The 15,063-nt window shown below is 36.4% G+C and overlaps 2 protein-coding genes and 1 long non-coding RNA gene across 9 annotated transcripts in view; 2 read left to right on the top strand and 1 right to left on the bottom strand.

Moving 5' to 3' along the window:
- The first annotated feature begins 233 nt into the window (after positions 1-233).
- On the top strand, positions 234-2,090 carry LOC136253243 (uncharacterized). 7 transcript variants are annotated; one of them, XM_066045877.1, is made up of 6 exons: positions 234-710; positions 955-1,335; positions 1,389-1,568; positions 1,618-1,674; positions 1,796-1,904; positions 1,944-2,090. In XM_066045877.1, exons 3-6 carry the CDS (start codon positions 1,464-1,466, stop codon positions 2,024-2,026), a joined length of 354 nt encoding a protein of 117 aa, XP_065901949.1. In that variant the 5' UTR covers positions 234-710; positions 955-1,335; positions 1,389-1,463; the 3' UTR covers positions 2,027-2,090. The 7 variants fall into 7 exon arrangements, 5 of the variants coding, with proteins under 5 accessions (XP_065901949.1, XP_065901946.1, XP_065901945.1 ...); XR_010700029.1 differs by having other exon boundaries at positions 239-710; positions 1,618-1,678; positions 1,955-2,090; XM_066045874.1 differs by having other exon boundaries at positions 241-710; positions 1,447-1,568; positions 1,730-1,904.
- Positions 2,091-2,145: 55 nt separating this feature from the next.
- LOC136252827 (uncharacterized) lies at positions 2,146-2,625 on the top strand. Its single transcript, XR_010699789.1, has 3 exons — positions 2,146-2,238; positions 2,296-2,383; positions 2,437-2,625. It is a non-coding gene; the product is annotated as an uncharacterized lncRNA (long non-coding RNA).
- Positions 2,626-5,268: 2,643 nt separating this feature from the next.
- The window catches only part of LOC136253712 (uncharacterized), a 34,729-nt gene continuing 24,934 nt past the window's right edge, over positions 5,269-15,063 (bottom strand). The window contains exons 8-26 of the mRNA XM_066046369.1: positions 8,991-9,136; positions 8,767-8,916; positions 8,622-8,690; positions 8,469-8,571; positions 8,290-8,418; positions 8,055-8,230; positions 7,902-7,984; positions 7,820-7,835; positions 7,661-7,767; positions 7,506-7,605; positions 7,300-7,456; positions 6,312-6,393; positions 6,192-6,258; positions 6,051-6,139; positions 5,855-5,996; positions 5,761-5,802; positions 5,661-5,708; positions 5,529-5,609; positions 5,269-5,472 (exon numbers count right to left, since the gene is read on the bottom strand). Of these exons, the coding sequence (XP_065902441.1) occupies positions 5,320-5,472; positions 5,529-5,609; positions 5,661-5,708; positions 5,761-5,802; positions 5,855-5,996; positions 6,051-6,139; positions 6,192-6,258; positions 6,312-6,393; positions 7,300-7,456; positions 7,506-7,605; positions 7,661-7,767; positions 7,820-7,835; positions 7,902-7,984; positions 8,055-8,230; positions 8,290-8,418; positions 8,469-8,571; positions 8,622-8,690; positions 8,767-8,916; positions 8,991-9,136 (1,940 nt within the window). The 3' untranslated portion in view covers positions 5,269-5,319. The remainder of the gene's footprint in view (positions 5,473-5,528; positions 5,610-5,660; positions 5,709-5,760; positions 5,803-5,854; positions 5,997-6,050; positions 6,140-6,191; positions 6,259-6,311; positions 6,394-7,299; positions 7,457-7,505; positions 7,606-7,660; positions 7,768-7,819; positions 7,836-7,901; positions 7,985-8,054; positions 8,231-8,289; positions 8,419-8,468; positions 8,572-8,621; positions 8,691-8,766; positions 8,917-8,990; positions 9,137-15,063) is intronic.

Genomic DNA, 15,063 nt, shown 5'->3' with positions numbered 1-15,063 from the left:
TACTATTTATCGCGGTTATTAAAGATGACTGCTATATTAGAGTAGCTGACTGCTTTATTAGGGTATCTCGATCCTAGCTCACTGTTCTATTAGAGTATCTCGATCTTTGTAAAAAAAAATTGACTAGCTAGTACTAGGTCCACTGGGAAAAAAGAGGAATATAAGATGGTATATCTAATGGCTTAAACTATACAAATAATCTCAGTATAGTCTTGCATTATACTAACTATCTTATAGTTTAGTATAAACCCATCTTATATTATGGGAAACAGATTATACTTTAGTTTAATACACATTCTTTGTATGGCTTTGTTTACTTAACTAAATGTGATAACTTTTTAGCTTCACCATCAGATCTCATTATTTTTAGCTTCACCATCTCATGTGACTTAAGATTTTTTTTACTGTACCAAACAAAGTCATGATGATTTTACAATAAGTAGCTACACTTCTGTTAATCACTATAGCTAGCTAACTAACTTCAGTTTGTTGTGATAATTTCATACGCACACATTTTCATATAGCAAAGCATATAATACCAGAAAAATTAATTATTCAATCTAAGAGTCATACAAATCTAGATTTTCTTGCACAGTTAGCACACCTGCAAAAGTTCGTAGTAATGCTTGTTGATTGAAAGGGTCAGTGGTGTGCGCATGCGTATTAGATGCAATTAAGTCGCCATCTTTGTCGCTATTGTTGTATCAGAGGTTGTAGGCCAGTAGACTGCAGGGCTTTCTTGTTAAGGCCCCTGTCCGGGGGTTTTGCTGTGTGTATGCTGGCGGTCCATGCGGTGTTTTTGTAGGCCTGTGTAGGCTCTGTAGGTTTAGCTGCTTTTTCTTTTTTCTGCTTTTTAAATTAAATTAGGTTTAACTTCTAGCTAGAGATCGGGGAGGATGGGAGTGCCATTAGGGCCGGAATAAAAAATATAAAAAAATAAAAATAAAAAAAGAGGTTGTAAATGTGAGTGATATGACGGTGTATCTCGCGGAGAGAGTGTGCGCGATCGGCGCAATCGTCCAATGAGCCACGATGATAGTTATGGACCACAACTGTACATCCCTGCTGGCTGTAGCCAGTGGTGAAGTGGCACGGCCAAGTGGACAATTCCTTCGATGGCAGCAATCAAAAACAGCTCTAGATGAGTAAGTGTTAGACTAAAATGATAGCTTGTACGATAGGTTTAGCCGTATTAAATTGTTTATTGTGTACTGTATGACAATGGCCTGTAAATGATTCAACTTTGGTGTTGCTGTGTACGTATTACATGTTTTATATCCTGTTATCTCAGCATATGGCGGATGACGAGTGGACACAGTTCATCAGCCATCAACGGTAAGAGTATGCATGGTCTGCTCTTATGATTTTGTATATCCTTATCTCTTCAGTGGTACAGTTTCTTGTCGAACCTCTTAGTTCTACAGGCTGTCAGTGTATAACATCTGCAGTGTTAGTTTCCTTCAATGGCAGCTGCTTCCTTTAAAGAATCTGGTAGCGACCACATGTGGACAGTTTTGTTCTTTTTTCACGGAGTTGTTCAACGTCATCTTCTAATTATACTTACAGCTGTAAGTGCATTAAGCCTGATTGTGTTTTTATTCATTTTCTTTTTAATAGGGTAGGAATTACAGACTTGGTCTCAGTTCTAGGAAATTCTTCTTATTGCTAACATCTGTAAGTAAGTATACTGAGAGTGTCCAGTATACAATTTATATTTACCTTCATTTAGGTTTGTGGAAACTGGTCTCATTTCTTCTGGGAACTGGTCTCATTTCTTCATACTTTTTATCAACAGCTGACGGCTGCTACCTCGTCTGGCACTGTAAATGAGTTGAGTGCTTTCAAGAACCTGTTCCATCTTGTTTGTCCTTATTTCACTGACCATGCTCGTATTGCTAACAAAAGTAAGTTCACTGAGAGTATGCAAATTATATTATATTTAGTCTTGTTTCAGTTGTACTTAGTGATTACAAGATTCTTGGACTTGGTTATCAGTGTATCAGATGCTTCTTGTGAGCTTACATAACACGTTAGCCCAACAAAGTCACATACGAAGTGGCTATTTTATGTCTGGTTAGACTCACTGATAACAACTGTAAGTACACCAAATAATCCAGAATATGAATTATGTTTGCCTCCATTTAGGGTTGCGAGACCTGTTCTTATCAGACTTGTCTTAGTTGTACATGGATTGTTGGTCCCAGACTCGGCCTCAGTTTTAAAAGATTGCTACAAACTGTATACGTAAGTACAATGATTGTTCAGTATACGCATTATATTTACCATCATTAATAGAGTTGTGGGACCTAGCCACCATTCTACATGGTAATACTAGGTTTCCAGACAAGGTCTCGGTTTTATGAGATTCTTATTGTTACAAACTGTAAGTCCAACGATTGTCCAGAATACACATTATATTTACCATCTTTGTATTAGAGCTGTGGGACAGTTCTACCAAGCCAACTAACAGATTGTCACAGAGTTCTACATGGTGATGATAATACAGGTAATTTGTAATGGAACTTGTGAATTGTATTTACTGTCGTACCTGCTGCAGTTGGATAAAGACTGATAAATGACGAAACTGATTTGATACTGTCATGGCCGGCCAAGGAGACATTGATTTACTAGCTGTACCTATTGTGGTTTTAATATATTTACAGAATTTAATTCATTACAAATATAATAATAGAAATTATTTAATTAAGGTAGCCACAGATTATAAGAAAGTAAAAAAGTACAGTAGTATAGTAGCCAATATATGGTTGAAATAGGCTTAGTATAGTCTGATAATACACTGCACTATACTAGTGATTTAATCTCTAATATATGACTGTCTTAAATGTATTCAATAAGCTTGTTATAGCAAAGTCCTAATCTATTAATATATGCTGTACTATTTCATTCCAATACTAACATAATAAGACTGTTATAGACCTTATTATTCTGAGCTTTTTTCACAGTGGTCCTTGTTTGCAGTAGTATCACGTGATTATTTGAGGTGCATTATAACAACCTTAAGGGCTTAATAAGCTGTCACAAACACAAAAAATCGTAATAATATCGATATCGTGATATTATCGTTTCACCGAAATCTACGCGATACAGATATCGTTTCATTGCAATACCGCGGTATTACTATAATACCGAGAAACCGCCCAGCCCTAGTTTTAAAGACTATACCTTCTAGTTTTTTTTTTAACCAGGCGCGCGCCCACAGCCAGCTGTGGGCATGCGCCTGGTTTACTAAAATTGTTTTCATAAAAGCATAGATATATAATAGGATTTCCACTCAAAATAGGAAGGTGCTTCATTTTGTTGTTTTTTGGAGATTTTCACACAGATTTACCTTTAAGATAAAGCAAACAAGTGCTAATTTGTTATTGGAATGTTTGCAGCAGTCACTATCAGCACAATTTTAACATATGTAAGTATCCAAAAAGTGGTTACGTGACCAAAAATCCCTTCATATAGAATTTCCACTGCAAAATAAAATGATACCTCAGTTTTTTTCATTGTTTCTGATGATTTTCATGCAGGCTAACCTAAAGACAAAATGAACAAGTGCTAGTATATTATTAAACTGTCTATTACTTTCAATATCAGTGCAGTTTTAACTGTAAATACCCAAAAAGTGGTCACGTGGTGAAAAATCCCATTACGGCTATAAAGGATGTGCTATAGCACTACAAGATGTAGAAGTCTTCATTATAAGGCAAGAAAATACACTAATTGTGACTTTAGTCACCCCACAATACAGTGATTTTCTAATAAGCTGCCCAATTTAACTATTATGATATTTTTGGTCACGTGACTACTTCTTGTATGTTTTTGTGTGCTAAACTTATGTTGATAGCTACCCAATGCTACAAACAATCTAATAATAAATTAGCACTTGTTTGCTTTATCATAAAGGTCAGTCTGTGTGAAAATCACCAGAAACAACAAAAGGAAGCACCTTCCTATTTTGAGTTGGAAACCCTATATATATAAAGTATATTGTATCTATGGTAAAAGTGTGTGTGTGTGTACCTAACTACCTATCTACCGTGTTTTTCAGGTTTCTTGCGAAAATCAAAGCATAAACGTGATCAAACACGTGATCTGTAATTCAAACATCTCGAACTTGCAAGGCATTTAAAGTGAATATTCGCACCTTTTGCCGATCATTGTACACGTTCAAGTATTGCTAGTATGCTGCAAGTTATGTAAGCCTTGCTAGTTCGAAGCACGGATCACGTGTTTGATCACGTTAATGCTTTGATTTTCGCCAGAAACCTGAAAAACACGGTACCTATGTTTGTTCGTACGCACCCACGTGAGCAAAATCGTTTAATAACAGCTTTTAAGTAAGAAGTAAAAGTGACTATAGTAAACTTCTGCACAGGTAAACTTTGCTCTGAGGTGGTTTCTTTCCGGCGGACTGAAATACGGGTGTGGTGACTTTCCTCAGACTACCTTCCCCTTGAGGTTTTCAGGCATTTAGCAACTGAAAAACAACGGTGCAGGCCTCGTACACTACCAGGAATAGCCTATCGCTTGGGGCGTATGATGCCGCGTATCCCTTACGTACGCAAACGAAAATGAAGAGCAGCTTGTTGGTAAAAGCGGTTTGTGTAACAGACGCTTCCTTAGCAGTGCATAGCAACGTAATTGAACGAATTACGAATATTTCATGAATTACGAAATACGAGAATTAGCTAATAATATTATTGTACAACCCAAAACTACCCTATTGTAAAGTAGTTATACATAGTTGGCTAATTCATAGTAGCATATACTGTCTATACCAGATGAGTTAGCTAGCTGCGTGGCGCCTGGTTTTTAGAAGTAGCACAACATCAACTTGTTTTATTTAGATGTAGGATACATGTGTATCCATTTATGGACTAGATCACTGGACTCAAGTTTTTGTTTGTTTTATTGCCTTCTATGGCCAAACCTTACCACAGATATAATTATGAAATCAACACATTTCAGCACAGTGCTTATAAAATGCATTATTGCTAGCTTGTAAAACCCTCAGTGTAGTTCATTGCAGATGATTTGCTTGCTGTACGCTGTATACATAGCACTGATACAAGCACTGTGCTATGTTAGCACCACTAACATACTTTTCTGTCCATCTTCTTTTGTAAACTAGTACATACATGTCATCACAAAGTTTGATCAGTTTTGCATGATGGAATGAGTACCAAAGTGTTTGCAGCTAATTACATATACTTTTACTGGATGTTGCTAACAATTATAACATGTGTATAGTTGTTGTTGTGTTGTACTTGTGTGCAAAATACATGTACAGTACATGATGATATAGTATTAAAATGAGGCAGCAGCAGCAGCAGGTTTGGCAATCAAAAAGTCAACCCTCTCTTCATTGTTGTTCACAACTGTCTCTTTGAGGGTGTAGTTCTTTTCTCGGAAACTTTTGGACTTTTCAAGCATAAAATCTTTGTGGGATACTGGAGAATACTGTATGCAAATGAAACATATCATGGAATGTATTTTGTGCTTTGTGCTATACTTACACTAATGGTTTGTATATCTTCTGAATATTCACTAATCGCGTACATGTTTTCAAATGTACAATCCTCTAGTGTGTCATCGGCCTAAGTGATATAAGTGTTGATCTTTAACTAGCCAGTGCTTTTTGTGCTAACCTTGCTGGTTGGCTTCTTGAAAATGTAGGCATACCATACTTTACACACCTGGATTAACACACTTAGTAAGTAGGTGCTAAAATGTTTATTCATTGCTAACCTTTCTGAAATAAATGATTAAGAGTAGGAATAGTATAATTGCCTAAAAAATAGTAGATTATGCAATATTATAATGTTAGGAACACCCAGCATACTTGAATAACAAGGCTGATTCCAAAGATGTATGCTGTCAGTAATAACAGCATGTAATAATGAATCAGTGCTAATGCCCATGTTGCTGTCATTGTGAGAGTTAGCAGGATAAGTCCTTGTAACCATCGTTTGTAGCAATAAGAACTAGGGTCACATATGACATTGTTCAGTATAGTATATACTCAAGTAGAGCCTTACATAGTCTGCAAACAGTTTTCATCAATCTTGTGCTTCCTTTCAAATTTCTTTTGCATGGTGAGCAGTATTATCAAAAGCATGAATGCTAGCTGTAAATACATGTAAGTGTATATAGTGCAATTATAAGAATATGGTACTCACTAATACAATAAACAGCACAGGAACAACGAATGCCAGTATAAAACCATCCTTGTATGTCAACCAACATCTGTACACAATTCAATAAAGGTACATGTAAAACTGAAGTGTATAGGAGCTTACAGTTCTTCACTCCCATAACTCCATTCATTGCTTCTTCCCAGTGCCAAAGGAATACACAATATCATGTACAATAGAGGGCCACCTGTGTGTGTATATACCAGCAGTATTATATTATAGTTGTAAATTTTTATACCAATTGAATATACAACACTTTAAAGCTATACAATGTATTGCAATGGTTTTAGTGCACAAGTTGACCATGTACATATGGATATAACTGTGTTGCTAGTTTGGTTCATAATACTTGTTATGTTATACAGGTCATAACGCAATAACTGGAACATGAATCTCAATTAAATTAAGGTGATATGGTTATGACAGATAAAAATAATGAGCTCAAGTGTTTGCTTTGCTGTTTAGCTCTCCCAGTCTAACATATTGCATCTATTAAAGTTTACAATTGTACATTCAATAGACAAAATGTAGTCGTGTTTATTATATCTATTCAACTACAGTATAATGGATCATCATCTTATCAGTGACGGATCTAAGATTTTTAAAATGGGGTTTCTGAAAGTTTGTATAGATGAATAAGGCATCTGATAACATTTCTCCAGAAACTTTGAGATTTTAGAAACGCTGAGATCGGATTTTAGGCTACTTTTAGTTAGCAATTACAATAAATCCAATGCTTTAAACTGTAAATACTATAGCTAACTATTGGAAGATGGTGAGTATAAATTGGAGCTTTGATTGCTGTATTAGAGCAGTTACTTGACTGCTCTATTACAGTATCTCAATCGTTTTTAATGCAGTGGTAGATGAAAAGCTAAGTGTTGCTGAGAGTTTAATAGCTATCAATGGTGTCAGTTAAGTGCAGCTGCATGCATGCTACTGAAACACAGTGGTATATAGTTGTTTGATATGACAAATTGTCAGTACAACAATGTTTATGTATTTAGACTGCCACTGAGCTAAATTCAAAAGGGGGTTTCTGTAAAAACCCCAGAAACCCATCTAGATCCGCCACTGCTTATGTGCGGCTTACCATAAGACAGAAGTGTAACAATGATGTAATGTTTCCAGTTGACTTTGTTGAACTCTTTTATTAGTATAATATACAACACTACTCCCTCCATTAACAACCACATGAACGAAGCAAGGAAGAAATAGTGGATAAGAATGGCCACAGTAGCACAGCCAGCCTGTGCATAAGACAGTACATACAATTGCTAGTAAAGTGTTGTGCCTTACCTTGTCGGCAATTATGCAAATAAGTATAAGCAGCAAATGTGCAATAAATAGAGTAGTACATAGGTTAATATGGACAAACGTTGCAAAGTTCCACAACGATCTGCAATTAGTTATACCTTACTAATGTATACACATATCAACTATAGAACATATACCTGTTCATTATTAGAATTACAATGATTAGCATCAATACTACAAGTGAGATTGCAATGCACACGTATATTATAATTGGCTGGGTGCATTGGTCTTCACTGGTACTAGCCTGGTAACAACATCACTATAAATGTAATGATAAATTGAATATGTGTGGTCACCTGGGTGATAGATTGTCTAGACAGCAAAGTGTGTTAAATGAGTACAAGTGCACACAGTTTGTTCTGGACTACTTTTTTGTACTCTGCAACCATCAGTAGACCAGAATGGTTCATATTCTTCTGTTCTGCATAGAGTGTATGGACATATTGCTTTATTATAGCAAGCTGTGACTCACATGCTGAAATTGTAGTATGCACACATTGTGATTCCTGTTGTCAGTCTGTGATTAATTACTATCTCTACACCTTCTTCCATTGCTTTTTTACAGTTGTGAGTTGCACAGTTGACTACTTTGGAATTCACAGGGGATATAAACTGAAGGGTATTATAGTAGTCTACTGTGTTATTCCTGTATATTGGTTTCTGCAGTAATTCATCCAGGTATTCAAAAGAATAAGACCCAACTCGGACTGCAGACAGTATACACAAGTTTTGGTCTAAAATGCATAATATTATAGCATTTGCTCACATTTCTTAATTCCTTCTTCAAGAGCTATGGCAATCATACTATCTGGAGGTCTGAATGATCCATAAGCACTGGTTGATAAATTCAACTTCTTGACATTATTGGGATCTTCAATGTCAACTGCACTGATTCCTGTTAAAAGGTTACATCAGTGTCTGCTGTATATAACTGCAATAGCTAACCAGTATATGAAGTGGGTGGGGGAGGATATTTGGGCTTGTAACAGTAGAGAACAAAGTAATCGGTTGAAGAAAATAGTGTACTTATAAAGCTTTCTTGTACTTGCTGTGAATGTATACACATTTAATCAGTGTTCTCTGACCTGTTTACTTTACCTTTCCAAGCAATTTGATTCTATTTAAGTATCGAGAGTCCATCAAGTTATCAATTGAAATAACATAATTCTATAGGATGATAAGCATGTGTATGTATATAGCAATACCTTTAATGTTATCTGAACATGATATCACAGGACTGTACCTCAATGTACTCTTTTGTACAGTTTTCTCTTGAACTGTTCTGCAGTATATCCAAGATTACAACTGGGTCACCATCTAAAATTTCTACATCTGGTTTCTCAATGTAAGTTTTAATAGTCTCTAATTCAGTGTCATTTTCATTAAATGGTATCTGAAAAACACAATATTGAATGATTTATTATATATCCATTGCTTGCAATTGCATTATAAATCCATTGCAAATACCCAATGCATATATCCTCTTACAGTTGTAATTGTTGTGTAAAGATCTTCTGAAATTGGCAGTCCATCTTCATTGCAAAAAGAAGTCAATTGTGGATACCATTTTGGTTCTTTCTCAGCAGATTTTTCACAGGTTTGTATAATAAATACTGTTAAAAGTACCACTTTATTATTAGTAACATACATAATAACTATCTAACCTTTGTCAGTTCTACAGTACAGCACTCTGGTTGCATTCAAAGGTTGTGCAACTCTTGTAGTGTGATTCATAACTTCCTCTGGGCAATACTCTATAAGAAAAAAGAATTTACTGTTGTACAAATTTTGATATTTCAAGAGTTAATAATTCATCAACTCTTGCTATTATCGTATGATAGATTTCATCTTCATTCAGTAAAAGTATTTACATGCTAAAGTTTAAAAACTAAGTAAATGTGCAATAAAATTCTTTTTAGAATCAACATGTGATTCTGATTGGTTATTAATATACCTGTGTTGCTTGCATATTACTGTACTCATGTAATAATTGTATCATACGCCCACTTGATAGGTACATCAGGGCCAAGGGCGTGGGTGTGCAATTTATGAGGACACATTACAACTGATATGTACCATGCCAATTGCAGGCTAATAGCCCTTGGTGGGTGACTATCCACGAGGCCAACCATTGGATTTATTATATAGACTAAATTGTAAAATTTGATTATGGGTTGGCAGTAACTAATGTGCATCATGACCACATTTTTAACGTTAACAGACAAGTCCTGCAAGTATCGTGGTGAAGATGCTTCAGTTATGAGATGAAAATTAAAATCCATACTATTCTAAAAGGATGAAAAGTTTCAGACCATCACATTTTAGGTATATATAATATAGTGTACCTATCCTAATATCTATGTGTGGCATTTAGCAGAGGAGAGAAGGACACAGTAGAGCACAATATGGTAAATAACCTAATATTGGGACTTTGCACGGGTTACGAGACACACATATTTAATCCTTTGTAAATTCAAAATCAACATACATAACATTGAAACATGAGATGTACTGTATATAGTTAAAGTCACTACTGCTCTATTTAAAACCATTTTATTATTACAGTAGTAGAACCACAAAACACAGTCAACCAGCCAGTTATTAGTTTTGATAATACTTCCTCCATTTCTCGTTAATGCATTCAATGTACAGGAATTCTCATAAATCACCATATTTCTTTGATGAATCTGTATTCAATATCTCCTCTGCTAAATATAGTGACACTTCACAGGATAGATTTTGGATTTTAGTTTTATAAAGGTGAGCCAGAGTTAACTTGTAGATTTGGAAAAGAAGAAATTTATTAAATAAAGAAGGCCACAAGTTAGTTTACATTGTTGTTTTGATTAACAATAGATACTTGGCACATACGTATAGCGCTGACGTGGTGCTTTGGTCATTAACATTGTTTTATGGCTAGTAATAAGTACTTTATATGAGCTCACTTTCTGCTTTATTTTGTTGATATAAAATAGACACCTGGCACGATGACACATATAGCACTTTAATTAACAATTTGGCCATCAATATTGTATTCACTATGTAGTTTATCAAAAGCCTAGTAAAGTAGAGAGTTCAGCTAATTACAAGTTACAAGTCACCCCGTAGAAAGTTCAGCTACATTACCAGTCACCTTTTAAGAAGTTTGGCTAAATCACAATCACCTTGTAGAAAGTTTAGCCATGTTACCAGTCAACCTCTAGAGAGTTTTGCCAAGTTATAAGTCACCCTGCAGACAGCTCAAGTTCAGCTAGCTATGTGCCTGTAGAAAGCTCAGCTACATTACAAACTTTAGAGAGTTCAGCTACATTATAAGTCACCCTGTAAAGAGAGCTACATTACAAATCTCGCTGTAGACAAGTCAACTTCAATACAAGTTTCTTTGTAGAGAATTCACATATGTAATCCTATGTATCATTCAGCAGCCACACTCTAGTGCACTCACTTACATCAGTAACTATTAGGTATTATTCATTCATTTGCATCAGTATAATATTATATTGAAATCATTGCAGCCGTTGCTTGGTCACTACCTTTGATTTCACAACTTTTTCACCCTACCTTTTTGAGGCAACACACTTTTTTTACAACTGATTTAGCTAATATTACAAGTAGAAGGAAGATTAGAGATCAAAGGAAAAAGTAGTGAAACAGGGGAATAACTAAAAGTAGTGAAAAATAGAGGTTGTCTATACCTGCAGATATACTGTACTAATGAACATCAAGACACACGGTAGTATGTCGTGCGGCCCAAGAAGCCGGCGCGCCACACCGTGAGTATATTTACAGGAAGAAAGTAAACGCGATTTTCACACCTTTGTAGCTCCGTGATTCCTAATCCGATTGAAACCAAAGTTGCTACAGAAATGCCGGCTAGGTAGAGAAGTCCACATTCCAAATTTGAAGAAAATCGCTCTAGCCATTTCCGAGATACGAGCGGCCAAAGTTTGGGTTTTTTTTCTTCGTTTTTTTCTTCTTCTACTTCTTTTCGCACACTTTGCAAAATCCACCATAAAACACGAATTCGTGCTCCAATCGGGCTGAAATTTGGCACACTTAAAGGGCTCATTAAGGCGAATCTCAATACCAAGTTTGGTAGGAATCTGATGAACATTCACCGAGTTATGACCGATTAATTGCGTAAAATAAGGTCGAAGGTCTGTCAAGCCCACAGGGTAAACCGCTTGAAGGAATGAGCTGAAAATTGCTATGTAGATGGAGTAACTATCGTAGGAGTGCCTTTTTGTGGTTTGAAAGGAATCCAGTTAAAGGCCATCGAGATATGACACAAAACCCGACCTGTATCACAATTACGCGATCGATTTTTATGAATAAAAAAACTATTAGTTTTCACGCCTACTTGGCAAACCGCTTAGAGCAGTGAGCTGAAAATCAGTGTGTAGCTGGAATAATCATCATAGAAAGTCCTTGCAGTAGTACAGAAGAATCGGATTACAAACCACTGAGTTATGATTCCAAAGCCAACTACGCGTAACATATGCGAGATCGAGATACTCTAATAGAACAGTCACCCTAATAGAGCATTCAGCTAATTTATTTACTCCATTATAGAATTCTATTACATTGCAAGTTATTCTGTAGGGAGTTCAACTGCAAACAGTTAATCTTATAGACAGTTCAGCAAGAAGCAAGTCACCCTATAGAGAGTTCAGCTACAGATATATTGCTGTAGTGATTCAGAAGAATCAGAACATTACAAGTCACACTGAAGAGAGTTCAGCTATACACAAGTCATGCACCCTGTGGAGAGTTTGGCTACACTACTCTCTAGAGAGTTCAGCTACAAACAAGTCACTGTGGAGAGAGTTCAGCTACAAAGAAACTACCCTGTAGAGAGTTCATCTATACAAACAAGTTAACCTATAGAGACCAGCTGCAAACAAGTAACCCTGTAGAGATTTCAGCTACAGACAAGTCACTTTATAGTTTATACAATGTTCAGTTACAAGTAAGTCACTCTGTAGAGAGTTCAGCATCATACAAGTCACTCTGTAGAGAATTTTGTTACAAACAAGAGAATTCAGCAACCAAAAAACCACCTGTAAAGAGTTCAGCTATACAAACAAGGTACTATGTAGAGAGAACAGCTAGAAACAAGAGAGAGCTCAGTTAGAAGAAGTTGCCCTGTAGAGATCTCAGCTGCAAAGAAACCCTGTAGAGAGATCAACTACAAACAAATCACCCTGCAGAGTGTTCAGCTAAAAACAAATCACCCTGTAGAAAGTTCAGGTGCATACAAATCACCCTATATAGAGTTCAGCTACAAAAAAAATCACTCTGTAGAGAGTTCAGCTACAAAGATACCATCCTGTAGAGAGTTCAGCTACAAACAAGTTACCCTACAGCAGGGGCGTAGCCAGGATTTTTTGAAGGTGGGTTCCAGCAGTATTGAGTAACCAGAAGCAGGGGTCTGGGGACACAGCCCCCAGCCGCTGAGATACTTTCAATATTTTAATGAATCAAAACTCAGCAAATTGCTATATTATATGTAAAAAGTACATTAATTATGATGCATATAAGTGCCCCGCGATGAAAGTAGTGCTAGATAAAGCCACCTAGTGGAAACAGACAGCATAATACATATATAGAGACACATAGTGATCTGTAAGTGATAGTTATCTCACTGTGGTATAAGAGCCATGAATCCACTGATACAAATGGAATGACTTACAATCAAAACAATATAACTATACAAATATGCATAGCACGAATTCATTTTGCATAACACAAGTGATAAATTACTGGAGCTCTATATCTTTAAACACTGCACACCAAAGCTAAAGCAATATAAGGTCATGCTAAGTTTGCATTTGATGTTAGAATGTCTGAAAAACTTCATATGGACATGGATATATTTACATGCATGTTCTATTAGAGTATACCTGACTGCTCTATTAGAGTATATACCTGACTGCTCTATTAGAGTATATCGATCTTTTTGACAAGTTTTGAAGAGGTCTAGGGCTCATGTTACCTCTGTAAATCCTTCCCTGAGAGATGAATGCAAGCTTTATCAATTGTTGTGCTGTGCTATATTACTCACTCATTTTGTCCTGCCACACTAAATAGTGTGTTAGGATCCTGCTTGCAGAAGTCTAAATTTTACAAGGGGGGTTCCTGAATCCCCCGGAACCCCCCCTCCCTACGCCCCTGCTACAGTGAAATCAGTTTGAAACAAGAGATTTCAGCTACAAACAAATCAACCTGTAGAGATTTCAGTTACAAACAAATCACCCACTGTAGAGAGATCAGCTACAACCAAATCACCCTGTAGAGAGATCAGCTACAAACAATCACCCTGTAGAGAGATCAACTACAAACAAATCACCCTGTAGAGAGTTCAGTTACAAACAAATTACCCATTGTAGAGAGATCAGCTACAACCAAATCACCCCCCCTGTAGAAAGATCAGCTACAAACAATCATCCTGTAGAGAGATCAGCTACAAACAAATCACACTGTAGAGAGTTCAGCTACAAAACAAATCACCCTGTAAAGAGTTCAGCTACAAACAAATCAACCTGTAGAGAGTTCAGCTACAAACAAATCACCCTGTAGAGAGATCAGCTACAAATAAATCACCCTGTAGAGAGTTCAGCTACAAACAAATCACCCTGTAAAGAGTTCAGCTACAAACAAATCACCCTGTAGAGAGATCAGCTACAAACAATCACCCTGTAGAGAGATCAGCTACAAACAAATCACCCTGTAGAGAGTTCAGCTACAAACACATCAGCCTGTAGAGAGATCGACTACAAACAAAACACCTTGTAGAGACTTCAGCTACAAACAAATCAACCTGTAGAGATTTCAGTTACAAACAAATCACCCACTGTAGAGAGAGCAGCTAAAACCTAAATCACCCTGTAGAGAGTTCAGCTACAAAAAAAAAATCACCCTGTAGAGAGATCAGCTAGAAACACATCATCCTGTAGAGAGTTCAAATCACCTTGTAGAGAGTTAAGCTACAAACAAATTACCCTGTAGAGAAATCAGCTACAAACAAATCACCTTGTAGAGAGTTCACTTACAAACAAATCTACCCGTAGAGATATCAGTTATAAACAAATCACCCCCTGTAGAGAGATCAAATCACCCTGTAGAGAGTTCAGCTACAAATAAATCAACCTGTTGAAAGTTCAGGTATAAAAAAATCACCCTATAGATAGTTTTGATACAAACAAATCACCCTGTAGAGAGTTCAGCAAGATAACAGTCACCCTGCAGAGACATCAGGTTACCCTATAGAGAGGTCAGCTAGAAGAAGTCACCTTGTAGAGAGTTCAGCAACAAAGAACCCACTCTGTAGAGAGTTCAACTAGAAACTAGTTACCCTATACAGAGATCAGCTATATGTAGAAACAAGTCATCCTGTAGAGAGTTCAGCTACAAACAAATCACCCAGAGAGTTCAGCTATGAACAGATCACCCTGTAGAAAGTTCAGCTATACAATTCACCCTGTAGAGAGATCAGCTAGAAGCAAGTCACCTTGTAGAGAGTTCAGCTACAAAGATACCA

The sequence above is a fragment of the Dysidea avara genome, chromosome 4 (assembly GCF_963678975.1).
Source record: "Dysidea avara chromosome 4, odDysAvar1.4, whole genome shotgun sequence".
NCBI lineage: Eukaryota > Metazoa > Porifera > Demospongiae > Dictyoceratida > Dysideidae > Dysidea > Dysidea avara.
This window is presented reverse-complemented; position numbering and strand designations above follow the sequence as displayed.